A 25664-nucleotide genomic window follows, 5' to 3' on the forward strand; every position below is an offset into this window, starting at 1 on the left:
CCCCCACACACACACAGATATCACACAACTAAGTGCATATGATTGAGTGCAGTAGTTCACAACTATTCTCATCAACACCTGACTGCACCGTAATGCCGTATTTTATATGCACCGGGAGTTTCATCATGCTCGAAAATCTGTTGAACCGATCCAATGGTCGTTGCATGCACGCTGCTCTTTCAAACCCTGATTTGTAGCACTGTTTATTTGGTAAAGTAAACCTCGCGTCGCTACTTCCACGTGCAGTACTGCTCGGAGCTCTGATCCGGTCTATAGCCCGCCTGCTCCCCTGCTGTATCCGGTGGTTTGTGGAGACACAACACATTCATGCACCGTTTCCGTATCCGCCGTAAACCCAGACCCGGATCAGCCTGCAGAGTGAATCGATTCCCCTAGCCAGCCTTATTCATTGGAAACAAGTCGAAGCTGTGCATACGCTAACAGCTGGTTAGCCTTCTGGCTAATGTACAGAGGTAAGAAGGAATACTACTAATGCCTTACACCACCGTCATTTACCATCTATCGACCATTCGCGACCTGCCATGCCATGTACGAGATCAGATAGATGTACAGTATATGTGCAGTGCATGCTTACCATTTTTCATCGTTGTTAATTGTAATGTTACTCTCCCATAGTATGTCCACATTGTCCAGGTATTCAGAATTCCAGATATTATCTGCAAAGATCAAGGTGTCATGGTTTAGTAGCCATCCTAACTAAATAACTCACCTTTTACCGGTATGTCAACTTAATACAATTATGAATTCAGTGTAATACGGTATAAGTCTACGGATGAGTCTTGACATATGGAGCCCCCTAATCTAATTAGTATTTGATTCCATAGTGGTGTACTGTCCGAATAATACAATTAAGCAATTGGACCTTTTTCCTCAGCAAGCATTTCGACATAGTAGGTTAAACACTACTATAATAATTAAGGTTCCATTCAGGTTACAGTCATGTTGGCTCAATGGAAAAGCTATGGTAGCATCCTCTGCTACAGTGCTACCTATCATGAAACACCTGTGTTTATACCCTATTATTGTCTCTATTAGGTGGCTTTTCAAGTATAGACTAGCTATTATCTAGCTCTGGTCCATAGCTCTAATGCGTAACGCATTAGAGCTATGGATCAGAGCTAGCTATTATTATCATGCTCTGTGGCAAATAGTGCTCAGCAGGAGTTGACCTCGATTTTAGATCGAGATTGCAAGAATTAAAGTAAGCTCATTATTGGGCATAGATGACAGTAGGTTCAGTCAGAAAAAATTGACTCAAGAAAGAAGAACTGTTCTATTTGTGTGTCAATATGGTTAAAAGTGTCTGTGCCTATAGGAGCCATATTGTTATAGTTTTTGACTTTTTGTTAAGATTTTGCTTGTCCTTGCAGCCCTGAGTTTATGTGTGCTGCATGACTCCCATCACCAATCTTTGTTAGTCTGTTTTAACATGTCTTCCACTCGAGTTGTCTGCCACACGGTTTTGTTGTTATAAACATTGTGTATAAATGTCACCACAACCGATACTTAGGACATATTCTCTGGAATACAGCGACAAAATGCAGTTTGTCTTTGTATCTTCGCATATTTTGACCTGCTTGTGTGAACGTAGATACGACCAGCACAGTGGCCTTGTGGTGTCTGCCCTGAAACTGGGCCAAAGACTGTAAAAATGGGACCAAGTGCCTCCCTGCTTGGCACTCGGTGTAAAGGGTTGGATTGGGGGGTTAGATCAACTACAAATGATTCCCGAGTGTGGCACGGCTAAGGCTCACTGCTCCAAGAGATGGGTGAAATGCGGAGAACAAATCTTGCATACAACAATCAATGTATGTGACAAATAATAGGAATTTAACCTTTAACTCTTACTTCAATAATTGATCATTTCTACTTCTCCTAGGCCTGCTTCTATGACTTATGACTGTCATCCACAACCAGAGAGATGTACCCCCCTTCAAGAAAGGACTTCATCTCTCTGACACTCAGTGACCAGCACAGCCACACTTACAACAATGGCAAGCAACGCAGACAATCCTGCTGGAGGGTGAGTTGTTATGCATGTCTCAATGGAGTCGTAGTAAAAATCGTGTGTTAATGGAACTCTTGAGAGGGTACCATTGAAATCAAATAATACAAATATAATATACTTTATTTATATAGCACCTTTCATGTCATACAATGCAGCGCAAAGTGCTTTACAGGGCAAAAAAGAGAGAGAAAAACACAAACGTAAAACAAGCAAAAACACAGTAACATTAAGACACTGTCTAAAACTATAGCAAAGAGCATAAAAACAGTGCAAGATCATTAAGAAATGGTAAATGGTGCATTTATATAGCGCCTTTATCCAAGGCGCTTTACATAGATTGTGCATTACATTCACCCATTCATACACCGATTGCGGCGGAAGCCATGCAAGGTACCAACCAGCACATCGGGAGCAATTTGGGGTTCAGTGTCTTGCCCAAGGACACTTCGACATGTAGACAGGAGGAGCCGGGATTCGAACCGCCGACCCATGGATCATTGGACGACCTGCTCTACCTCCTGAGCCTAAGTGGACCCTTATGTGTCTCTCGTACATTAACATAATGTAAACAGAATTATTCACAGCATGGCTCTGTGCGACTCTAGACGTCTATAAGAGGGTCTGGAGCTCATCTTGCAAACTGCTGGACCGACCAGTGCCATATTTACTGTAATTCTTCAGTAGGACACATAAGTACCTCCGCTATTTTATTTTGAGGGGCGCTAGCCCCTCCTATGCCCAGCTTTGTGCGTCTGTGTGTGCCATGTATGATGATTTATGATAAGAGCGCCCCTCACTTCACACGACTGTGATTTCTAACGTTAATTCATGTTTTAATATATTAAATATAATCTATAACTTAATTTCATAGTGGAAGTCTTTGGAGCTCTGATTGGGCTGAAAATAATGTTATAGAGATACGTCATATACTGTACATCATATAAGTGACATAGATGATGCCACATGAAGTCCTATATCGCCTCTGTCGGGTGGAAACCTCATGTCTAAAACGGTGAGGGGCGCTCTAATGATCGTACATCATCAAGGATGGTGGTCCCTTATTGGCCAAGGGTTCCCATCGACACGCATACAGTATGCCGATTTGCTCAGACACATATGACGTAAATTCTCTGTTCATTGTCAATGGCATTTTTGAGTGGTGTAAACCACTCCAACAACTGGCTTTGTTAGTTTACGTGTCCACGTGTTTGTTCGTACCAAAAAAATGAGCATGGTTGCTATGGTCACTCAGTTCACACGGGTGTGATTTCATTACGTCAGACATTACGTCAGACCACAGCTGATCAGGCTATATAATACCTTACACCACTCAGTTCACACGGGTGTGATTTTTAATGTTTGTTAGACAACACACACACATTAAAGCTGTATATAGGAGGGGCTAGCGCCCCTCAAAAGTAGCAGATCTACAAGTACAAGCTCAAAACGCGTTGTTTCGAGCCGTGTTTCAAGCACACGTCTCGAGCTTGTATATCTGCTACTTTTGTTACTTTTGTATGACGCTGTAGTATGGTCAAGTAGACCATTCATTTACGGAAAGTATGGAGAGAAAAGGTTTCGGACAGACCACAACGATATCCACATTGGAGCCACGCTGTTGCCATGTGGAGTCCGTTTCACTTTCAAGGACACTTTCAAAATAGACATCTTTAACACTGTTATAGGGCTCAAACCGGTGACCTAGACCTGTTATGTGATGGTGTCACATTAAACTTTAAACACTGTCATACAAGATATATGCAAAGACTCAAACCTGCAGTATACCGTCCTCATTGCCATGCTGTATATAACCCGTGATAAAACATGTGACTGCTACAGTAGGTTTCAGTCTTTTCTGTATTCTCCCTTTTGTCTCTTCCTTCCTATCGCTCACCTCAAGCTAAAATTGTTTCTCCACCTGTCATATGATAGCTTACTCCTTTGTTTACTAGTGCCTGTTCATTGTGGCTGAAAAATGCCAATGTCTCCTTTGACGGCATGAACAATGAACATACTGGTTGCCTTGAGAGGACACTTCTTGCTCCTTCAGTATGAGACTGCAAACATACCTCATACCTTGAATACCTCAATACTGGAGTCTGACCAATACTGGATTTTGGGGGCCATTATGTAAAAAATATGTTCCATATCTACACAGTATCTGTGATCCGACAATACTGTCTGATAAAATCGGCTAACCGATAAATTGCTCTGGCTCTACTTAATATGATTTATAGTTATACAATATAATTACAATAAACGTAGAATGAAATGAGTGAAATCGGGGAGTAAAAAGGCCTCCGGAGACAATTATGTTATGTTTACCAGCAAGGTTCACCGGCGGTGATTGCACAGACAGACACTTTGTGGTGTTGCACAGGTGTTCATTAGTCCAGGTAGCAGCCCCTAGAGAGCCTTGAACCCAGCTTGCGTCTTTCCGTTTGCTCTCACGGGGGACCCTGCCTCTGTCCCTCCCTTTTTGTTGCTGGCTTGTGCTGATCAAATGGCTTATTTGTGAGCAATTCAGTGTGGGTGACTGCATCAAGCACAGCAAGATAATGGGGTCGTACAGGGTAAGCATAGCACAGCACATCTCGTTCTTTGTTGTCATTCTTAAAGCCTGTTTTAAGTAAAGGGGAGCATTCTGTCTTGTTTGCACGGGTTCAAGTTCATTCCTGGAGAGATGATTGACCAGTTGGACGAATGCTATTGATGTGGAATTCGGACATGGCTGAAATGTTTTTCAAAGGTTGCGTCTGTTTATCTTTTTCTGCAGAAATGGAAGCAGCTGTCTCGGCTGCAGCGGAGTTTGATCCTTTTCCTGCTAGCCGTACTACTCATTCTTGGACTACTTTCCTATCCCAGTCTCACAGAGAAGTGGAGGGGTGAGTACAAGGCTGTAATGGTTCATCAAACATATCTGTTTAATCAATTATATTAAAAAAATATATTTTTATTAAGATCAATAGAATGAAATAACAGATTTATAAGGTCAACACATTGTGATGCAACATGTTATGAGCTATCAATTACAAATTTGTCACAGAGATTCGTTAGTCTTTTGAGTAACAAACACACCATTTAGTTTTAGTCATCTGAAATTGTTTAGTTTTAGTCGACTAAATATAAAAATCTTAGTCTTTTAGTTGGTCTTAGTTAACAAAATTAACACGTGTGTGTGTGTGTGTGTGTGTGTATATACAGGTAGTTAAATGTTTTATCCCCGAAAATATTATTGATTAATTGAAAAGGTAATCAATCAAATAATTGCTAATCCTTCGTGTAAATTACAGACCCTGATGCTCAAACACAGATAAAGATGTTATCCACACTATTCACAGTGGCACTATAATGCTTCAAAGTTTCCATTGTTGCCATGGTAATCCCTGACTGAATCAGTAGGGTCTAATCCAATGTTTTTAAAAGAAAATTCCTTCTCGGGAGTCAGACTGTGCGTGCGTGCGTACACACACACACACCAAACTGTTTTACTGACATTATTTGACAGTGTCACACAAAGGTTAATTAGATTATAATGTCTTATCTAAATCTACCACACTTCCTGGGGTGATATGATTAGAGGTGAAACAGATTTTCACATTATGATTTAAAGCGCGCTAACAGTGGTCTGTTATTCAGAAGTGTGTGTGTGTGTGTGTGTGTGTGTGTGTGTGTGTGTGTGTGTGTGTGTGTGTGTGTGTGTGTGTGTGTGTGTGTGTGTGTGTGTGTGTGTGTGTGTGTGTGTGTGTGTGTGTGTGTGTGTGTGTGTGTGTGTGTGTGTGTGTGTGTGTGTGTGTGTGTGTGTGTGTGTGTGTGTGTACACACTTACAGTATGTGATGTGTGTGTGCTTCTACACAGTTACAGTATGTGATGTGTGTTCACATTACAGTACACACACATGTATACGACTATACATTATTATTATGCTTGTGTATTTGAGCCCACATTCATTCATTCTTGTTTCATGTTTTTCCTGCACATGTAATGTAGGTCTGTCGGATACGGAGGACTGGCTGGAGCTAGACGACAGACAGATAAAGGCCTTGCCTCCGGTCAAGTCTCTGGCCGGGCCTCTTCTAGGCCATGCGTCAGTGCCAGAGCTGAGGCCGGCCGTGAAGCCAAGACTCCTCCCAGAGGTCATTCCAGAGCCTCAAAGACTGAAAGCCCCAATTCTGCCCAAACCCCCCGTTAAGGTTAGTAAAGGTAGTTTCCACTGTATATCACTGTAGGGGTGCAATATTTAATCGCACTAGTCGATTTAATCGATTATAAGAACTAAGGCTGTCAAAGTTAACGCGTTAATCGTGCGTTAACTCAACGTCCTTTTAACGGCGTTAATTTAATTAACGCGCGATTAACGCACGGTGAAGTTTGACAGAACGGTTGAGAGACGCATGCATCTGAATGCAGGCAGGCAGATGAGAGAGAGGCAGCCCCGCCTCTCTCTCATTCCCCCCCCACTCTCTCTCTAGCATTCCCACACTCAGTCCGGACTCCGGACCGTCAGTACTATAGGGCACTGAGCAGTTGAGCTGTGAGCAGAGGCTGAATGCCTCCGTTTGGCTCGTTATTAATTAATTTGCTTCACAATGTGTTAGATCAGAAGCTCTTTGAAGTGGGCATTGGGCAAAAGCAAAACTCTGGCAGTTTTGGTTGACAAACATAGTTAGTTGTGAAAGCTTGATGCTAATCATGCTACACAGACCATGCTAATGAGTGCTAAAGCTAATGTTGACTTGCAGGAGAGAGAGGGACAGGGGCTCTCGCGTGTGTGTGTGAGTGAGTGTGTGTTGAGTTTATGATTTTGTTTCCCTCTTCCATGGCATTTGCAATAAAGCAAGCATTCTCCCATGTTGAGTATTTAAAACTTGAAAAGACCACCAGTGGTCCCTGAGGGGATTCCAGGTGGCCCACAGCTAAATGATGGAGGGTTGGTAACCAAATTAACCCTTATAGATCTTTAACTCTCAAGAGTTGAATAATTGTTAAACAAATGCATTACTTAAAGTTAATTTACAACAAGTCTACACAATTAGAAAACATGTTATTTTTATCAACATACAGCCTGTTATCTCTCCTAATGGTACCAACACCAATACAGTTCTTTAGTTTGGGTCTGGAAGGCTAAATGTCATCAAATGGTGGTCCGTGGCTCAAATGCAGAATAAATAATGGACCTTGATATGAAAAATCTTGAAAACCACTGATTTAAGGTATATTTAGAACGGATAAAAAATATGCGATTAATTTGCGATTAAATATTTTAATCGACTGACAGGCCTAATAAGAACATTTGTTGATTTTGGGGGGGGGGGAAATATAATTTAGCTTTTTTCTTTCCAAACTTAAAAAAAGAAACATGCCAATTTAATTGCCAATCTACAAACTCAATGTGTCGCGGTGTGACATGTTGTGATCTTGTAGATCTGATATTTTCCAGAGTTTCTTGCAACACTGTTTTACGGCACACAAGTATTACATAGGTCATAGGGCTTAGGACTGGTTAATCAGTCTAATCTTATATATAAAAAAAAAAAAAAGATATATGTAACAATATTTTCTATTCAATTAATCAAAATAGTTATCGATAGAATAATCACTTTTAACAGACTTACTGCTTGTGACGTGACGCTCCGCCATAAGGAATGTAATTAGCTTCCGCTTCTGGCGGAATGCGCCGTCTGATTTTTATTTATTTTTTATATCAAACCGGATCGCTGATTTCTATTTTTTCATTATTCTTTTGGCTTGGCCTTTCCTTCTTTAGGGATCCTAGACCGGGTTGCGCAACCTCGCCCCCGTCCGCATGCCATTATACAGGCTGACTAAAAGCTGAATAACTCGAAATCTACGGAGCTCTCCGTGGTTTGGATAAAACGTGCAATGTTCTGAGGTCTTTGCTGATTAGCCGGTGGTCTAGATGGAAACATTGGTGCTTTCTAGAGCAAGGATGGCTATATTTTAGCTCGCTTGCATTGACGCTATTTATTTAGCATTAAGGATATCCGTCCTGTGTGTGCCTCCTCTAAATCGCCTCGGGAGCCCTCGGCAGTCTGAGGTTGGCTTTGCGTCCAGCAGGTGGCAGTAAAAAATACAAAGGGAACTTGGGACTACTGCACTGCTATTGCATGATATTACTTGAACAAATTATATAAAACTTTTTGAGTCGTGCAGCCACTCCAAGGAACAGCAATGTCTGTCCCTATGTCCGTCCCTATGTCTCTTCCTATGTCTGTATGTCCCTATGTTTAGGGTACCAATGGGGCAAAAGTGGCGCTGTTGTGCTAGAACCAGAGAGAGAGATGGCGTTGCACTGTTGCCTGCTAATTACAATGTGGAGCGTGCATCATGCATCCGAGAGAGAGAATACACTCTTACTTGTGAGAGAGAGAGAGAGAGAGTGTTCTCTGCTAATTCCCCCACAGTTTGTCATTTCTCGACCGTTTCGGACGTGGGGTGGCTCAATTTGTTTTTTATACTAAACAGGTTTTGGCCCTGATCTGACAAAACCGGTTTGGCTGCTGCTCTCAGAATGAGACCTGCAGTATTTACTTGTAATTACTAATTTGTTTGTGATTGTTGATACCACCAGAAAAGACATTTCCAGAGCAAGAGAGGACCACCAAGCCTGCAGAAAGCAGCCAATGTTTCAGAATCAATAGGCAAGGAGAAGCAAGAGCAAGAGGCAGTTAAAGAGGTAGAAGAGGAGAATGGACATAAGAAGATTGTGAGGTATTCTGAAGATTGATTCTTTCTTTCTTTCTTTCTTTCTAAATTCCAATACCCCCATGTCTGTAGTCCCTGTCACTGCTGACCTTATACTGTTTGATCTTGGGGAGGGTGCAGGACAGTCGTTCTCTAAAGTGGGGTCTGCATGGGGACCCACAGCGGTGGGGGGAAGGGTTCTAAAGAGTCCCCAGCAAAAATGAAAAATGTTTCAAACACTAATTCCATCTGGGATCTCTCTAGCTAGCCCAATCCCTGAACAAGGCCCTCCCTTTTTTCAAGCTACTTGTCCGGTGATTGGATGGGACCGTCTGTCAATCATATTGACGCATAGTAGCTGGAAAGTAAACCAACCCCGCACATGATAAAAGTGTTAACGAATGCCTGATAGCATTAGGTTTAACATTTAAAAAAACCCTCACGGTTGTATCTGTGTAGGTTATGTCTTGATACTGTGCACATGAAGTTGCCAGCTGCTTTCTCCTGACAGTGAGGAGTTTCACAGCTTTCCTAAAGTCGGTCTCAATAAAGAAAAAAACAACAATTCAGGCATATAAGAAGGATGCCGTCTTTTCAGCTGGCGCGGGGCCATCATCGAAGCTGATCAGGCCGCAGAACCAATACCGTCAATCAGTGAGAGAGATACTGCAGAGCCTCCTGTTCCATCCAACCCCGATGACGCCGTTTCACTGGCACCAGGTCTGTGTACATTGTTACATTTTCAGCCTTCTGTTGATGAACAGTGGCCTTCAGTAAGTGAGGAGGTGTGGATTTAGTTTTTTGGTGGGTGGCCACTGTGCAGGAAACTTTCAGCCACTACAATAGATGTTGCACTACACCTCCTGTTCCTTAGTTCCCCTGAGCCGTGGCTGCAATATACTGTAAGGTAGCAGTCATATCGTTTGCAGCATTGTAACATGATGTCAGGTTGCCTCCAGGCATGTCTTTAGGGAAAACATGTACCTTCTCCAATGAAAAGAGAAGCAATATGGGTGAAGGCCACCATCAGCTTATAGGGGTAAACATGACTTTATGGTTTTGATAGCACATCAGTGAGCTGGATGCGATCCTACCTGGAGGGGAGAGAACAGATGGTGGAGGTGAATGGAACACTGTACCCCCCCCCCCCCTCCCAGTGAGCTGTGGTGTTCCACAAGGAAGCATACTAGGGCCTTTACTGTTCCTAATATATGTAAACGACATGACATCAGCTTGTGACTGCAACTTGTTCCTCAGCTCTGAACTCGGTAGAATCTGCACCTGGCTTGCTGAAAACTGAATCCATTCTTTTTGGATCGAATAATAATCTCAGCAAGGCAGATGGCTTCTTGGTTAGAGTGGGTGACAATATTGTCACACAAAAATGAAATTACCTACCTAGGTTCCATCCTGGAGGCAAATCTTTCCGGTGATAAAATGGCCACCAACGTAATCAAAAAAGTCAACCAAAGAACAAGATTCCTATACAGGATCTCCTCACTGGTCAACAAAAACACCTTGAAGACCCTAACAGGAGCCCTCGTACAAGGTTTCTTCGACTATGCATGCACCTCTTTGTACCACAGCACCTCAAAGGCCCTCAAAACAAGGCTCCAGACTTCCCAAAACAAACTGGTCAGGCTTCTACTGGGCCTCACCCCCCGAACCCACCTCACCCCTGCCCACTTTGACAAGCTGGAATGGCTTAGGGTTGATGACAGAGTACAGCATCTTGCAATGGGTCTGGTCCACAAGATTCGATACACCACCAAGATACCCATGTACCTGTCTAAATACTTCCTTAATGTTAACGAAATCCACACCCACAACACCAGAGGGAGTGCAACAAACCATGTGCAACCCAGATTCATCACACACAAGGGACTAAATTATTTTCGCTATTATGCCACCAAAATGTGGAACGCCCTACCAACAGTCATTAAGACATGCGAATGCCTTGATTCCTTCAAAACTGCTCTCAATGGGCACCTACGGACGGCTGAATTCTAAACTGGCCCCCGTAAAATCTTATTTTTTTTAACAGGGGGGAACAGTGGTAGTGAAAAGTGATCTATCTTTCTTTAACCTCTTGCTCTGTAGAATGCAGGATGGCAATATCAGTAGGTAATCTAGGTATATTATAAACTGCTTTGGTTTGTAATGCACTCTGGGGTTAATGTCCCACTTCTGTACATCTGTATGTCCTTGTGTCTGTTTAGTTGTAATTACCTCTGAGGACAGGCTGGAGGCTGTACGCAAGACCTTCAGACATGCCTGGAAGGGCTATAAGGACAGTGCCTGGGGTCACGACGAGCTCAAGCCCATCTCAAAATCTTTTGGCGAGTGGTTTGGCCTGGGTCTGACACTTGTTGATGCACTGGACACTATGTGGATCCTCGGGCTGAAAGAAGGTAATGTGTGTCTGTCAAATCTTGTTTCTCTGTGTCACTGCACCAATGGTTACAGAAAAGGTGTAATGTGATACGTGAACTTGTGATGCCTCTCGAGCTATGACTGGTACTCTGGTAGCCTATTCTAAAGTTCAGAAACGTAACGTTTGTTCGATAATTTTTCTCCTTCAATAATAACAAATTGGTATTATTGATGACATTTGATATCATTTACTCACACGTTTGTGGAATGAGCAATACGCTCATTCCACTATTGCACGATCCACGTAATAAAGGTAACTAATCAACAATATATTTTTTAATATAAAATAATTACTCAAGGAAAGAAATTATCGACCGAATGTAAGTTTCCAAACGTTTTTGTGAGGACTTTATTCCTTTCTCTGTAAGAGAGGAGTTGTGTAGTACTGTCAATGTATTGTGTGATCTGTACTATACTATGTATTGCGTAATAATGTGTTGTGATGTTTGTGTCCTGATGATGGCTGCTTGGCGCAAAAAAAAACTTCTGCAAGGAAAAATAAAGCATCTATCTATCTAAAGTTGTTTTCAGTTTGTCATGTCTTGAACAATGTAATGGTGTGCTCTGCTGTGCAGGGCGTGCCACTCAAGGTAAACAATTTTCATCTCTGTCCGTGATTTTTCCTGCGGAAAATTAATCCTTCCATCTCCTGTGTCATTCTCTGTCTCTCCTAACAGAGTTTGAGGAAGCTCGGCACTGGGTGCAGACAGAGCTGACCTTCACCAAGAATGTGGACGTGAACCTTTTTGAGACCACCATCCGTATCTTGGGAAGCTTGCTGAGCACCTACCACTTAACAGGAGACGAGCTGTTCTTGGAGAAAGCGGTGAGTCGGTTCACAACAGAGCTCCTCGCTGTCAAAGTTTCCTCGTTCTTGTAGTTCCTGATTCTGATATTACTGTAGATCATCAAAATGTGATTGAATGCCAATATATCTACAGCGCTAAAACATTCAATAAATGAAGATTCATATCTGCATGGATTGTGCCAATCAGAATGAATCAGATGTTCTAATGCAAATCGGAATATTTATGAAAATGATATATAGTAGATACTGTAAAATGTTTGGGGGTAAAAAAGTTATATTGAATATTGATTTAATATTGTCGATTAATAAGACATTTGTGACTTTGTGGTAAGGAGGGGAAACTTGTATTCTGCATTTTCCTCACCACCTACAGAAAGACATTGGTTCAAGGTTGATGCCGGCCTTCAAAACGCCCTCCAAGATCCCTTACTCCGACGTCAACATCGGCAAGGGCACAGCCCACCCTCCTCGGTGGACGGCAGACAGCACGTTGGCAGAGGTCACCAGCATCCAGCTGGAGTTTCGAGAGCTCAGCCGTCTCACCCAGGAGCCTCAGTACCAGGTGAGGGCACATGGAGAGGAACCCTGGCTCTCTGTTATGAGTTACTATAGAGGGTATGCGCGTGACATCATCATCATACCCGGAAGTTATGTGGGAACGCCTACTGAGTGGCAAAAAACTACTTTCTGGCCTTGACAGCCCATACATGCAAACAGAAAAGTCCTATTTGATTGCATGAAATTACTTTAAACAACATTAAATTCACTTTGCCACTCGATCTGCCATTCACTTTATGCATGTGCATACCCTCTATACTTTCTTTGTGTGTGTGTGTGTGTGTGTGTGTGTGTGTGTGTGTGTGTGTGTGTGTGTGTGTGTGTGTGTGTGTGTGTGTGTGTGTGTGTGTGTGTGTGTGTGTGTGTGTGTGTGTGTGTGTGTGTGTGTGTGTGTGTGTGTGTGTGTGTGTGTGTGTGTGTGTGTGTGTGTGTGTGTGTGTGTGTGTGTGTGTGTGTGTGTGTGTGTGTGTGTGTGTGTGTGTGTGTGTGTGTGTGTGTGTGCGTGCTTGTGCTTACAGTAACTGAACTTTGGATTGTTCATGAATCCATCTGTCTTCATGTCAGTGTTCAATGAATCCAGGCCTGCACGATATGAACCAGAAGAGTATCTGTCCAAACCAAAAACAATACTTTTTTCTAGATCTCATTGGAGGTGATAATGGTGAAGCAATTTATCTTTTTTTGATAGTTGATAGTGAGTGTCATCTGCGTTTATGTGCCCTGGTAGGCCTTGTACGGTAGGTCAGAAATGAACACATTTTCTGCTATTAATTTATATATATACTGTGTGTGTGTGTGTGTGTGTGTGTGTATATATATATATATATATATATATATATATATATATATATATATATATATATATATATACACGTTTTAATAGCCACCTGTTGTCTGCGATTGACGTGTGTGTATATATATGGTTTATATCGCTTTTATATGGATCTGAAACGGCACCTCTAAAAACAACGTTTTGCCCTGAGCCGGTTGCTAGGCAACGCCTTTATTTCCTCTGCACCCACGGAGTGTGCTCACGTATGCAACTATGCATAGACTACTGTTTTATATAGGAACTCTCTGGCTCTTATCTAAAACTACGTCGATGTCCGTTGTGCTGATCAGACATCCGAGGTTCCGATGTGATTTCTGATTTCGCATCGCATCTCGATGGAAATCTTTCTCGAGAAAGATAGCTATCGTGAGCTAATGCTAACATTAGCCTTTTCTGTGGCCACCAGGCCGCAGTCCTAGTGATAACACCTGCCGCCTGTCAACTATGGGTAAATTGATGGCCGTGGAATGTGAGATTCTCAAGTGTGTGTGTGTGTGTGTGTGTGTGTGTGTGTGTGTGTGTGTGTGTGTGTGTGTGTGTGTGTGTGTGTGTGTGTGTGTGTGTGTGTGTGTGTGTGTGTGTGTGTGTGTGTGTGTGTGTGTGTGTGTGTGTGTGTGTGTGTGTGTGTGTGTGTGTGTGTGTGTGTGTGTGTGTGTCCGTCCGTCCGTCCGTCCTGAGCATGACGTTAAACTGCTCCGTTGTAACTACCATCGTTAATGTAGTGGGTGCAGATTTAAGATGCATTTGCAACCTCTGTGGACACTGTGTGCTTCAACACCATCACAAGCTTGATTTTGTGGATGTAACTTTGCTGCACCTGAACTATTTATGTCCTTGTTTGCAATTTCCTCTGTGTGGACATAAATAAATTGTTAAAATGTGTGTGTGTTTGTGAACAATACAAGAATGGAAACAATACCGCAAGGTCTTTCTTCGGAAATCCTTTTGGACCAAAATGCCTGACTGTACCTTGTGCTGTTTGCATTTTTCTTTTGTCTAATCAAATATTCAATCAATCAATCAACCCTGTCCCCAGGAGGTTGTGAATGAGGTAATGAAGCTGGTTCACAAGTTGCCGGGGAAACACGACGGCCTGGTACCCATGTTCATCAACACGAACAGCGGCCAATTCACCCACAAAGGAGTCTTCACCCTGGGGGCCAGAGCAGACAGCTACTATGAGTATCTGCTCAAACAGTGGATCCAGGGAGGCAAGGTTGAAGACGAGTGAGTAATTCTTTTTTTAAATTATTTATTAGTGTACGTGTACATTTTGTGAAGGTATGGAGGCATGGAATTCTCCCATGGGTGAATTAAGATAATTAACCACAGACCCTTTTCTCTGCATACATTAATTAAACTCCTATGGAACAAAGCATTGAGAATATGCCGGCAACATACAAACTACTACTTCATTCTGTGGGCAGCTGGGAAAGACACTAGTCAGGAATGGCTATGTGAAAACCAGTCATAAAAAGCCGAATTACTGTCATGAGACATGATTAATGAACTAGTTAATGATGTTTTGTCATTTCCAGCCTGTTGGAGGACTACCTCCAAGCTATTGAAGGAGTTAAAAAGCACCTCGTGAGACAGTCGGGACCCCACAGACTAACCTTTGTTGGGGAACTGTCCCACAACCGGTTTAACCCCAAGATGGTAAGACGCAATTGAGCAAACATCATTTTTCTATTTTTTTATCTTAGCGTTCACTTTTCAAAAATAGCAGTTCTACAAGCTCACAGCGTGTCACTTCGTGCCATGCTGCAAGCTTGTACATCTGCTATTTTTTCAGAGCTTCTGATTTAGAAGGCATTTGTAGAATCGGCCTCAGAACAGGTATTAATGGGTTAATTAAAGCTATCGGTCGCTCTATATAGCTAGCCAAATCGATAACTAGATATAGAGTAGACAACTTTCTACTACCTACCTAGTAGTTCCTACCTACGTTGTTGTGTGTTTATATTTGTATGTGTGTATCTAGTATAGTTGCGAACGCAGTGGTTGCGAACGCAGTGATTGCGAACGCAGTGATTGCGAACGCAGTGAGCATTTACTATGAGACCCAGCAGATCATGTCTGTCTGTCTGTGTGTCTGTCACGCTGTAACACCACCCGCCCACCACCAGAGGGCGCAGCTGTATCACACACAAAAACACACACACACACATGCACGCACACACACACTCACGCACGCACGCACACACACACAAAAAACTTAACTTAAAAAAAAAATTAACTTAAAAAGGAAAAACTTAAAAAGGAAAAACTTAAAAAGGAAACTTTAAAAAAAAAAACTAAAAAAGAAGCACGCACGCACACATACACACACTAAAAAAATAACTTAAAAAAACATTTAATTTAAAAAACCTTAAAAAGTACGTAATTTATTCTAATTGTTGTTATTGCAATTTACGAGCTGCGTTCGCTTCCCGCGTTTGCACGTCTTACTTGTACATGTACTGTACATCATTTTGCATTGTCAAAACTTTCACAAAATAAGTAACAGCAAATCTACACGCTCACAAAGCGTCTCATTGCAGCACACTCACTGAGCTTGTGTGTAGATCAGCTGTTTTATGATCAGCCCCTGTCCCCTCAGGACCACTTGGTGTGCTTCCTGCCTGGCACCTTGGCGTTGGGTGCTCACAACGGCCTCCCTGAGGACCACATGGACCTGGCTGTGCAGCTAATAGAGACCTGTCACCAGATGTACGCACAGATGGAGACCGGCCTGAGTCCTGAGATCGTCTACTTCAACAACCACGGGCTGGATGGGCGGGACATCGACGTCAAGGTGAGGCCAATAGAGTCAGATTCTACAATGCTGTTTGTTTTAGTTAAGGTTAATTACATTGCTGATTAGTAGCATTTTAATCTTCTGTTTATGTGACTTAATAACATTTGAAAGAAACGTTTCTTGATCGATTTGTATTCATTCCTGGCATGGTTTGAGTCTCAAAGTTATTATTTCAAAATCAAAACATCAATATTTATATGCTTAATTAACCTCATCAAAATGCACAGAATCCATCTCAAGCTCATTTAACTGTTGTTTTGCTTCTCTGTTTGAACAAAAGACAAAACATTATTTTTATTCCTTGTTTGGTCTTAAAAGAGCCTGCATTTCTCACATTTGTTTCAAAGTTAAATGAGCCAAATCAAGAGTTCTTCTAATGTCAGGATTGCACCTCAGTTAATCTCAGTAATACGTAATTAACATTTATTGTCTTTATTTCTTACACATTTTGTTGTGTGTCAACAATGTGTCATTGCTACAAATACAGTATTGATACAAACGTTTTGCTAGTGAACTGCTCTTGGGTCTGTAGCCATGGGTTTTGGAATAATATGAATCTCATATGAGACAAAACAATGAAACATCATGCAAAGTAACGGTCTGGTATTCATGAGTCTGGTTAAAATATGAAAAACAGTATGTCAGAATCATCAGAAGGACGTGACCTGGTCTCCTCAGTGGTCATTTTCTGTGCTCATACATTGGATTTTGTCAAACCACTTAAAGTTCCAGGCTCCCGAAGGTGGCATTACAGTTTCCTGTTCTGGTTCAGTTTCCCATAGCTTTTTCTACTATACTACTTTTTCTACTACTTGTTTAATTGACTCTGCAGCAGATTTCATGATGTGCAATCACTTCAAATCTGCTGCTGAGCCACTCAAACGAAGCAATGGGAATCGCGCTTGGTACTTTACAGAACCCGAGACTTCAGATAACCATAATGTGTTTTTCATTGACTTTCACTTTCACTCTTCTCCACGCCTCAGTCTGCAGATCGACACAACTTGCTACGGCCGGAGACTGTGGAAAGTCTCTTCTACATGTACAGGTTCACTAAGGACACTAAGTACAGAGACTGGGGCTGGGACATACTGCAGAGCTTCAACAAGTACACAAAGGTATAGAGTTTATACACTATTGACAAATGTCCACAGTAAGTATACAGTAAAACAACGCATCCCGTTGAGCTTGTAGATAATTTAGTGCAACGAAGTATAAATCAAGCCTATACTGTAGTTTTGCCATACTGCTGAATGCAAAACTCATTAAATGTGTGAAAAGGCCACGTGGTGTTCTCTAAAGTAAATATTCTGCACTCCAGTAGTCATGAATATTACTTGCATTTTCACATACAGTACAGTAGCATAGACATTGAGCTGTACAGACTCAAAGCTGAAATTGTCCTAAAACTACTTTATACAGTAGTAGCAATGGTTTAATGTAATTTGTATTTTTCAAACGAGGACAGACAAAAAAAAGATCTGATAGGAAGAATCTTCCAGAAACTACTATAAGCAGAGGACCAGTGTTAAGTGCCAAGATAAGATAAGAAGCCAGACCGAATCAGCCGTTGGCAAAAAAAAAATTGCCTGCCGGCGGATTACGGTCTGGAGAGGCTCAATTGTACGCCCATTTCCTACACCAGAAAACTGGTGTGGCCAATCGGGACACGGTATGCAATATGGGCGGGCTTTGGTACAGTGACGTTCAATGCTTGAGACCTTTGACTGACAGTAGCTCTGACCAATTGCGTCAAAGAGAAAATGTTTGAACCCGCACCCCGGGAAACAAGATCCATACACAGCATCTCCAGACTCAAATACCACACGACAGTGTGATTTGAGTCTGGCTTATTAGCCAGGCTATGTTGTTGTAGCATTAGTTTCTACAGCAGATCAGTGCTACTTTCTTTGACTATGTTTGGCTTTGATGGCAACGTCCTGTTCTACTGAGAGTGAGACCCAGGCTGTTTCTCAGCACCAAGAACACAAAAAACAGATTTGAGCAGGTTCCACAATAGCTAGAATAGAATTAAAGCAGTACACAGTGCTATGCAGTGCATACATTATCATGAATAAAATAAATACAACAATTGGTTAAAATAGTCAAATAACAGTATTGCATACGCAACTGTTTTTACAGATATCGTACAGACTTCATTTGAATTGTCTCGGTTATAATCACCATATCCAATGCTCCTTCCACACCAAGGTACCTGGCGGCGGCTACACATCGATCAACAACGTCCGAGACCCAGTCAACCCAGGCCCGAGGGACAAGATGGAGAGCTTTTTCCTAGGTGAGACGCTGAAGTACTTATATCTGCTTTTTTCTGATGACATGGAGTTGCTCAGTCTGGACAAGTATGTCTTCAACACAGAGGCACACCCTTTCCCCATCTGGCCGTCTCCTCCCAAGTGACATGTTGCCATAGAGCAGACGTCCCTGGGTGGCCGTCCCACAGTGCTCTGAATCCGTTGCTCTCTTAATGAGTCTAACGGTCACCAGAATTCTGTCCATGTTGGATTGTGGTATTGGAGCACTACAGGAAAATCACTAAACTGTCCACATGCGCTTCCTGTTCCATGTGGATATATTACTTATTATAGGTTTTCCCTAAGGTGAAGGGGTTTCATGTAGAGCTGGTCTCTATTATAAAAAAAGCTTTTTTTTTGTGGGTCGCGATGGCCTATAGTCACTGGTTAAGGTTCGTACGCCTTATAGGCTCCGATGCAGCCTGACAGCGAATCCCGGGTTCGATTCCCGAGCCTGGCGGATCTTTGCTGTGTGTCACTCCCCAACTCTCCCCTGTTTCCTGTCAAACTCCACTGAATCCCCACCGAAATAAATGCAGAAAAGTCCCAAAAACCCATCCATCCATCTTCAACCGCTTATCCGTAATTGGGCAACAACTCCACCAGAGAGCTCCAGATTTCCCTCTCCACAGCAACATTAGTAGTGATCCAAGGCCATTGTGGAGATCTAATCCTCCCATCTCATCCTTTGTCTGCCCGGGGTCTCCTTCCAGTGGGGCGTGCCAAGAGGACAAAAAAATTATGAAAAAAAGCTTTTTGGTGAATGCAGTGCACAGATTTGTCTAAATGGAGGAACTATTTGCTGCTAAAGACAAAAGAAGAGGGCAAAACATTACAAGAAAATACAAAAGGGTGCATTTTTTTTAGATGTTACAGATTTGAATTCCTCATACGTTGACCATGGGCTGGAGGCAGAGATCCCACTTTTCCCTCTTTTTGTGAAACTTATCCTCTTGTAGTCTGAGTATGAATGGTAGTTTTTCCATGACGTATATTTTGGTGGGTCCTGTTGGTACCAGAGTTGTGTGATTGCTTTCTTACTTGTTGCTAAGAGGATCTTGATTAGGTATTTGTCATGTGTTAGAAAATCTTCGGGAATATTCCCTATACGAAAAGTAATTTTTAACTTGAATTCAATTCAATTTTCAGTGAGCTGAGAGAATGTGTAGTCCCAGCCAAGTGTACTCTTTATGATCAGATTCACTCTTACTGTTGTAGTGCAGTTGAACACTGTGAAGGCAAAAAAAAAGTGCACTTTGAGAGTTATAAAAAATGCCGTCCTTTGAATACTATCATACAAGCATTAACATATTTGTATGATTATTGTATGTTGTTGTAGCGTGCCTTAATGAAGACACTATAGCCTACCTATGCGAGTGATAATAGCCTATAGGGCCAGAGCGTAGGGAGGAGTTTCGCTCAGAACGGGTTATTTTGGTTGCCATTTTCCTGCCTACCAGTAGGTAGGCTAGTATAGTAGTAGCCTGCTGGGCTACATTTTCCAGCCTCACTGTGGAGACCATTGTAGAGACCATTGTAGATGAAATAATTAAATAAGCACTGCATGGTTTGGGTGTCGGATGACAAAATAACATAAACTTGATACCCTAACTTGTCCATTCCACCGCGGGCCGTCAGAATTATGCTTCCATTGTAGCCTCGCAGTGTGTTGACTGTCGGAGATATCAAATAATTAAATACATGCTGTTTGATTTGGGTGTCAGGCTGTCAGCTGACAAAATAACAACCTTCAGCAACATTCCCAAACACATGTATGCTCTGCTCTCTACCTGTCCTCAAACGAGCATCACAGTGTAATCAAAATAATAATGGTCAGATCGCATATAGACAGTATATGCGATCTGTATAGATCGCATATACTGAGTATTTATTCATAAGGATAGGTCCACGTCTTCTTGTCAAGTAAGATGTAAACATTGAGAACTGTTTTGACATGAGGGGAGGGGAGGCGGCTATCGGATCAGAACACCCGAACATTTTCTAACGGCGAAAATAATACCACCGTCGATCCAGAGCCATAGAGTAGAAGAGTTGTGACAAGATAGGATAGATGGAGTGACCGTGTACACACCAGCGTCACTGACAAGCAAACTTACGAACTACAGACTGGCAGCCAAGTAGCCTAGCATCCTACTAGCCTACATGTAGGCAGGAAGATGGCTCCCAAATAAGCCAAAATCCTACAGAACGCGTCACTATGCCCTCCCCCTATTGAATGGTGGAAATCTTAACGGGACGAGATGCTACAATGTCAGTTAATTAATGTATTTTTGGGTTTTTATTAATGTCTTAAATTTTATTGTATCAAGTTTAATTTATTAAGGCTGCCGTGCAGTCTTGATGATGTTACTGTACAGCTAAGAAACAAAAACAAGTCCATTTCATGTTGGACTGCAGAGAATAAATATATATTGTAGCAGATAAATTCCCACATTTCGTACCTATTACCAGATATAGCAAATTTACAACATTCAATGTACTTAATCACATCTCCATACTGAACCATTTGGATAATGGAAAGGTGCGCTTGGTAGATAATAATAGTGGTGATGTACTGTATGCAGTTAAATGGCCACATACAGCCATGGCATGTGATTATCACCTGTACATCTTCTTCATTATCTGCCTCCCGGAATGTCCTGATCACCATCATCCAAAACATGTTATTTCCAAATCCATTTCGGTGCTTTAAAGTCTAAACCAGTAGTTCTCAAACGTTTTCGTGCCAACTTAAGGACCCCCCCACATTGTTATGTATTTGGCTGCGGACCCCCATCTGAAAATGTGTGAACTCGGAAGAAAAGATTTGTGCCAAATTACCAAATGTACAAGCTCGCAGCGCTGCACGAAGTGATGCGATACGCTGCGAGCTTGTACATCTGCTATTTTTGAATGTCCAAGTGGTTAAAATGACTGTAGTCTCTCGAGACAGACTGTTGACTCACATTGCTGTTTTTTCCTTTTTTCGCCGATGGGTCCCCAGATTGGGTTGAAAATTGTTAGTTACCCCTTTAAGACCCTCTTAATTTGGGAGTTTTGGGATATCTTGTCACGTTGATGAATGTACAGTATACTGTATAAGGACTACAATCAAAATAAGTCTGTGACTTCTGACTTGCCATCTTTAATGATTTAAAAATGCTTGTATTATGTACAATGCAGTGTAAAACATGTTAAAATAATGAATAAAAATAATGAATAAACTAAATTACCGTATATAATGCACTCTGCTTGTACCAGTGAACTTGCATGTCTAAGAATAACATGCAATGGAAAAAAAAGTTGTCATTGACAGATCTTTTCCTTAGTCTACTGTACTGCACAAAAAATACGAGGCTGATTTCTGAACTACATTTGTTATAGCCATCCAGCAACCTTGACTAACCATCAGTTAAGATTTGAGGCATGGGCAGAGCCTGGTGTAGGACTGGGCAAATTGAAATATTTAGAACCAATTACAGACTTGATCTTGGTCTTGTAGGTTTTTTTTTTTGTATTTTCATTTGATTTCTTATCTATCAATTAATTTAGAGGAAAATTTTGAATAGATTTGTAATAATCTACTAAATTGATTAGTCTGTTGAACCACTTAAACCCTGTATGTATTACACTTTTTTGAGTGGTGCAACCACTCCTATAGACAGCTATGTGTGTCCCTGGCTGGCTGTGTCCCTGGGTCTGAGCACGGAAATAGCATATTGTCACCACCAAGTGTCACTATTGTCACCACCAAGTGTCACTGTTGTGCAGCCTAACACACCACCAAGTGTAACTGTTGTGCGGCCTAACACATAGACACACACACACACACACAGAGGCCAGGGAGGAGACCTTGTACGGTACATTACAGTACAGTACAGCACAAGTACAGTACAGCACCACTCACTTCAGACGCGTCTGATTTTTAGTACAATGGTTGCATTTTCATAATCAAGGCAAAAGTTTGAATTAATCACGATATTGATTGAGCACCCAGACCTAGCCTGGGGTGATTTTTGAATCGTCAATAAAAAGAGAAAACTAAACAAACTACTTTAGACAGGATAGTCACATATTGCACACACTTCTGTGCGGTGGTTGTTGTGTGAATCCAGAGATTGATAATGAAACCCATGCACCTTTTTATTAACCCGTTCTACAAATTAAATCCTAACGGTTTTCTGAAAAGTGTATGTTTTTATATCGGTGGTTCTCAAACTTTTTCATGTCAAAGACCCCAAAGCATATATGCATTTGGCTGCGGACCCCAAACTCAAAATGTTTGCTTTAATTATACATATATAAAGATACAAATTTTCATGATATAAAATAACATAAAAAGCCAAAGTATAAGATTACACAGATCCTTTCCTGGTTATGGGTTAATTTGTATACTCTGTCTTTCTGATCAGAAATGGATCTTCATCCTTCGTATGTACAGCAGTGCTCAGATTATGTATCATATAAAGGTGGCGGGTGGACAGTGGTGTGTGAGTTAAAGTTGTAACAATCTCTTAAAAATGTATCGCTGTCCAACAGATGAATAAGTGTCCATTGGTCATTTTGATGGTTATTTCATTTTCCAGTGCTCTGCTGTGCCCATTGAAATGCATATTGTGTTATTTGGGGTGGAGGTGGTTCATTGTCATGAACCATTACACTACATCAAAGTTGACATAACATTTTTAGTGAGTGATGCGTTTTACTCAGGGGCTATGTGTAGACTAGTTGAGGAAAATCCTTAATGTTTGAAATGCTTGTATTTTTCTATAGTTTTTAATGATGTACGTAGATGTGACAATGCATACATTTAAATGTATTCTGTTTGAATGATCCTGGCATGAGTCCTGGCTTGGGTTGTGCTTACAGTACAATAAGCCTTTTAGTAGAATCTGTCAAGAGCAGTACAGTAGTTCTCAAAGTGGGGTCCAAGGATACTCAGGATTCCTCGAGGGGGTTCCAAATGGATCCTTGCAGGTCTGTAAAGATCTGCCCATTTTGTACTCTCTGAGTGTTGGGGATCCTTGAAATAAAAACGTTTGTCCACTAATGAGTTTGTCCACTTTGGTTCCATGTGTACGCTCTAAGAATTATGGGGATCCTTGAAGGTTTGAGAACCACTGGAGAAGAGAATCAAGTGTTTGTTCTTTTTCTTGTCTTTTTTTTTTGCAAAGCCAGCACTAGCCAAGGCCGTAATATTACAGAAGCTTGCCTTTCATGCTCTAGTGAAGAAACCACACTGAATCACTTTCCTGGAATGGGTTGTTTGCAATGATGGAAAGTAACTAAATATCTTTAAATTTTTAATACATTATACTCCACCTTCACAGGTAAAACATGTTTAAATAAAGTATTTTACTTTCACCCCTGGTCCAGGCTGTACAACTGGGTTTGGGTTTATTTGATGAATTTCCCCTGGAACTGTTTGACACGTTGTGAGCTCGTAGATCTGCTATTGTGAGATTATAGATCTGCTATTTGTGGCTAATATTTGGTGTAGAAGGAAACGAGCAGACGGGGCCAAATCGGATCTGCTTTGACTAAGAATAGAGGGTTTAATGTGGTTAATAGTCCCATCATTACATTGAACCTGTGCAAATGGTTTCTGAGTGCTTGACCCTATATGTTCTGAACCCTCTAGGTAAAATTGCCTCATGTATGAAGTGTTTATGATGGAAAGAAATACAAATACATAATGACTCTATTTGTAATAAAGCGGTTGAATTTCTCTAAATCTTTCCAAACCCTTACTAGCTCTCTGGTGAACCCATAATTGCCTCTGTTGGCTTCAGCTGCACTCAGACGTTGAACTTGATGAAATATTCATGATTTTATGCTTGAGCGTGTTGAATTATGGGAATGGAGATTAGGCCAAAAGTTAAAACACCCAGATGTTCTATTACGTTTTTGGTTCACAACTCTGGGAATTCAGCACTGCTGTTTTCCTATCTTGTGAGTTAGTTTTTTTTCCTCAATTGATCTGGTGACACGTTTCTCCAAACTTGGGTCCAGAGTCCAGACTGTCATAACAGCACAGCTAGTTTGTTAAACAGCCCAATTCCACTGCTAAAAGTGTCTTCATTATATCCGTTTTTGTCAGTTTTCTTTTTGGCCAGCGGTATTTTAAAGTGGCTGTGTAATGGAGTAATTGAAAGGTGTTTTGAAGTGTGAAGGGTACTTATAATGGAAGCTGCCTTTCTTAATATTGCCTTTCATTGCTGTCAGGCCTGTGTATTTATTCAGTCTTTTTCCATCAGATCTGCTCTGACTCCTTCCTTCCGACTCGGCGACTCCTCAACTTTTTCTTCCTCCTGACCTCTCCTCTTCCTCTCCTGTTGTTCCCCTCTACCTCCTCCTTAAGTCTTAATTTACACTTTTCATGTTATTATTTCAACTCTTCCTCCAGGCTGCTCCATTGTTTGTTCAACGCTTCAGGCCAGGGCTTTCACAAAACTATTGTAGACTTTAGTCTAATTTATACTCAACAAATATAACTGATTTTTAAAATGAAAATCAATGAGTTTTGTTTTTGGACTCCTCGCGCCCATGCAGTGCTTTTCTCTTTCTATTTTTTTCTTTTTTGTTTGTTCTTTCTTTTTTGTGTGAATGAAATCCAGTGTCTATGCCTCTACGGGTTGAAAGACTGACCCAGTGTCAAAACCAAAGACATGGATCAATGACGTTTTCTGTTGGTGATTAATTGGACTATCTGAGGATCAAAACCCATCTTGACAGTTGGGTCAGTTTGGCAATGAACTGTCAAGCTCTCTGATTTTACAACGACAATAAGAGTCAACTGTTTCCCGTTGCTTGAGCCATTACATCAGGTCGTTTGTCTCCTTGTGAAAGGACATTTTTATGATTATTTGAATTATGACCAACTCCTACAATGACACGCCAGTCCTCCACGACCTCCACTGGCTGCCCGAAAACAATGAGTCCACTATAAAATGTTGCTCACGACCTACAAGGCACTGCACAACCTGGCTCCCCCTACCTCTCTGCCCTCCTCGAGCCGCGTTCCCTCAGGTCCAGTGCCGGCAACCTGGAGGTCCCCAAGACCAAGCACCGAAACTGGGGCGACAGGGCCTTCTCTGTGGCTGCCCCCTCCCTCTGGAATGCATATCAGAGATGCCCCCTCCTTCCCTACCTTCAAAACCACCCTGAAAACCCACCTGTTCAG

At 41.7% G+C, this 25664-nt stretch overlaps 1 protein-coding gene across 1 annotated transcript; it reads left to right on the forward strand.

The window, feature by feature from the left end:
• Positions 1 to 18: 18 nt before the first annotated feature.
• Positions 19 to 24231, forward strand: man1b1a (mannosidase, alpha, class 1B, member 1a). The gene is made up of 14 exons (XM_079524374.1): positions 19 to 473; positions 1901 to 2044; positions 4806 to 4914; positions 6021 to 6223; positions 8623 to 8762; positions 9334 to 9455; positions 10955 to 11146; positions 11846 to 11994; positions 12350 to 12538; positions 14403 to 14593; positions 14905 to 15025; positions 15969 to 16163; positions 17153 to 17284; positions 18378 to 24231. Exons 2-14 carry the CDS (start codon positions 1943 to 1945, stop codon positions 18585 to 18587), a joined length of 2055 nt encoding a protein of 684 aa, XP_079380500.1. The 5' UTR covers positions 19 to 473; positions 1901 to 1942; the 3' UTR covers positions 18588 to 24231.
• The last annotated feature ends 1433 nt before the right edge of the window (positions 24232 to 25664 follow it).

This window comes from Electrona antarctica (genome assembly GCF_951216825.1).
Source record: "Electrona antarctica genome assembly, chromosome: 16".
NCBI classification, from domain to species: Eukaryota; Metazoa; Chordata; class Actinopteri; order Myctophiformes; family Myctophidae; genus Electrona; species Electrona antarctica.

Coding starts and splice junctions, on each gene's coding strand:
- man1b1a (XM_079524374.1), top strand. CDS start 1,943: ATGTACCCCCCTTCAAGAAAGGACTTCATCTCTCTGACACTCAGTGAC. Junction 6,224..8,622: donor TGCCCAAACCCCCCGTTAAG/GTTAGTAAAGGT, acceptor TGATACCACCAG/AAAAGACATTTCCAGAGCAA. Junction 11,147..11,845: donor GATCCTCGGGCTGAAAGAAG/GTAATGTGTGTC, acceptor CTCTCCTAACAG/AGTTTGAGGAAGCTCGGCAC.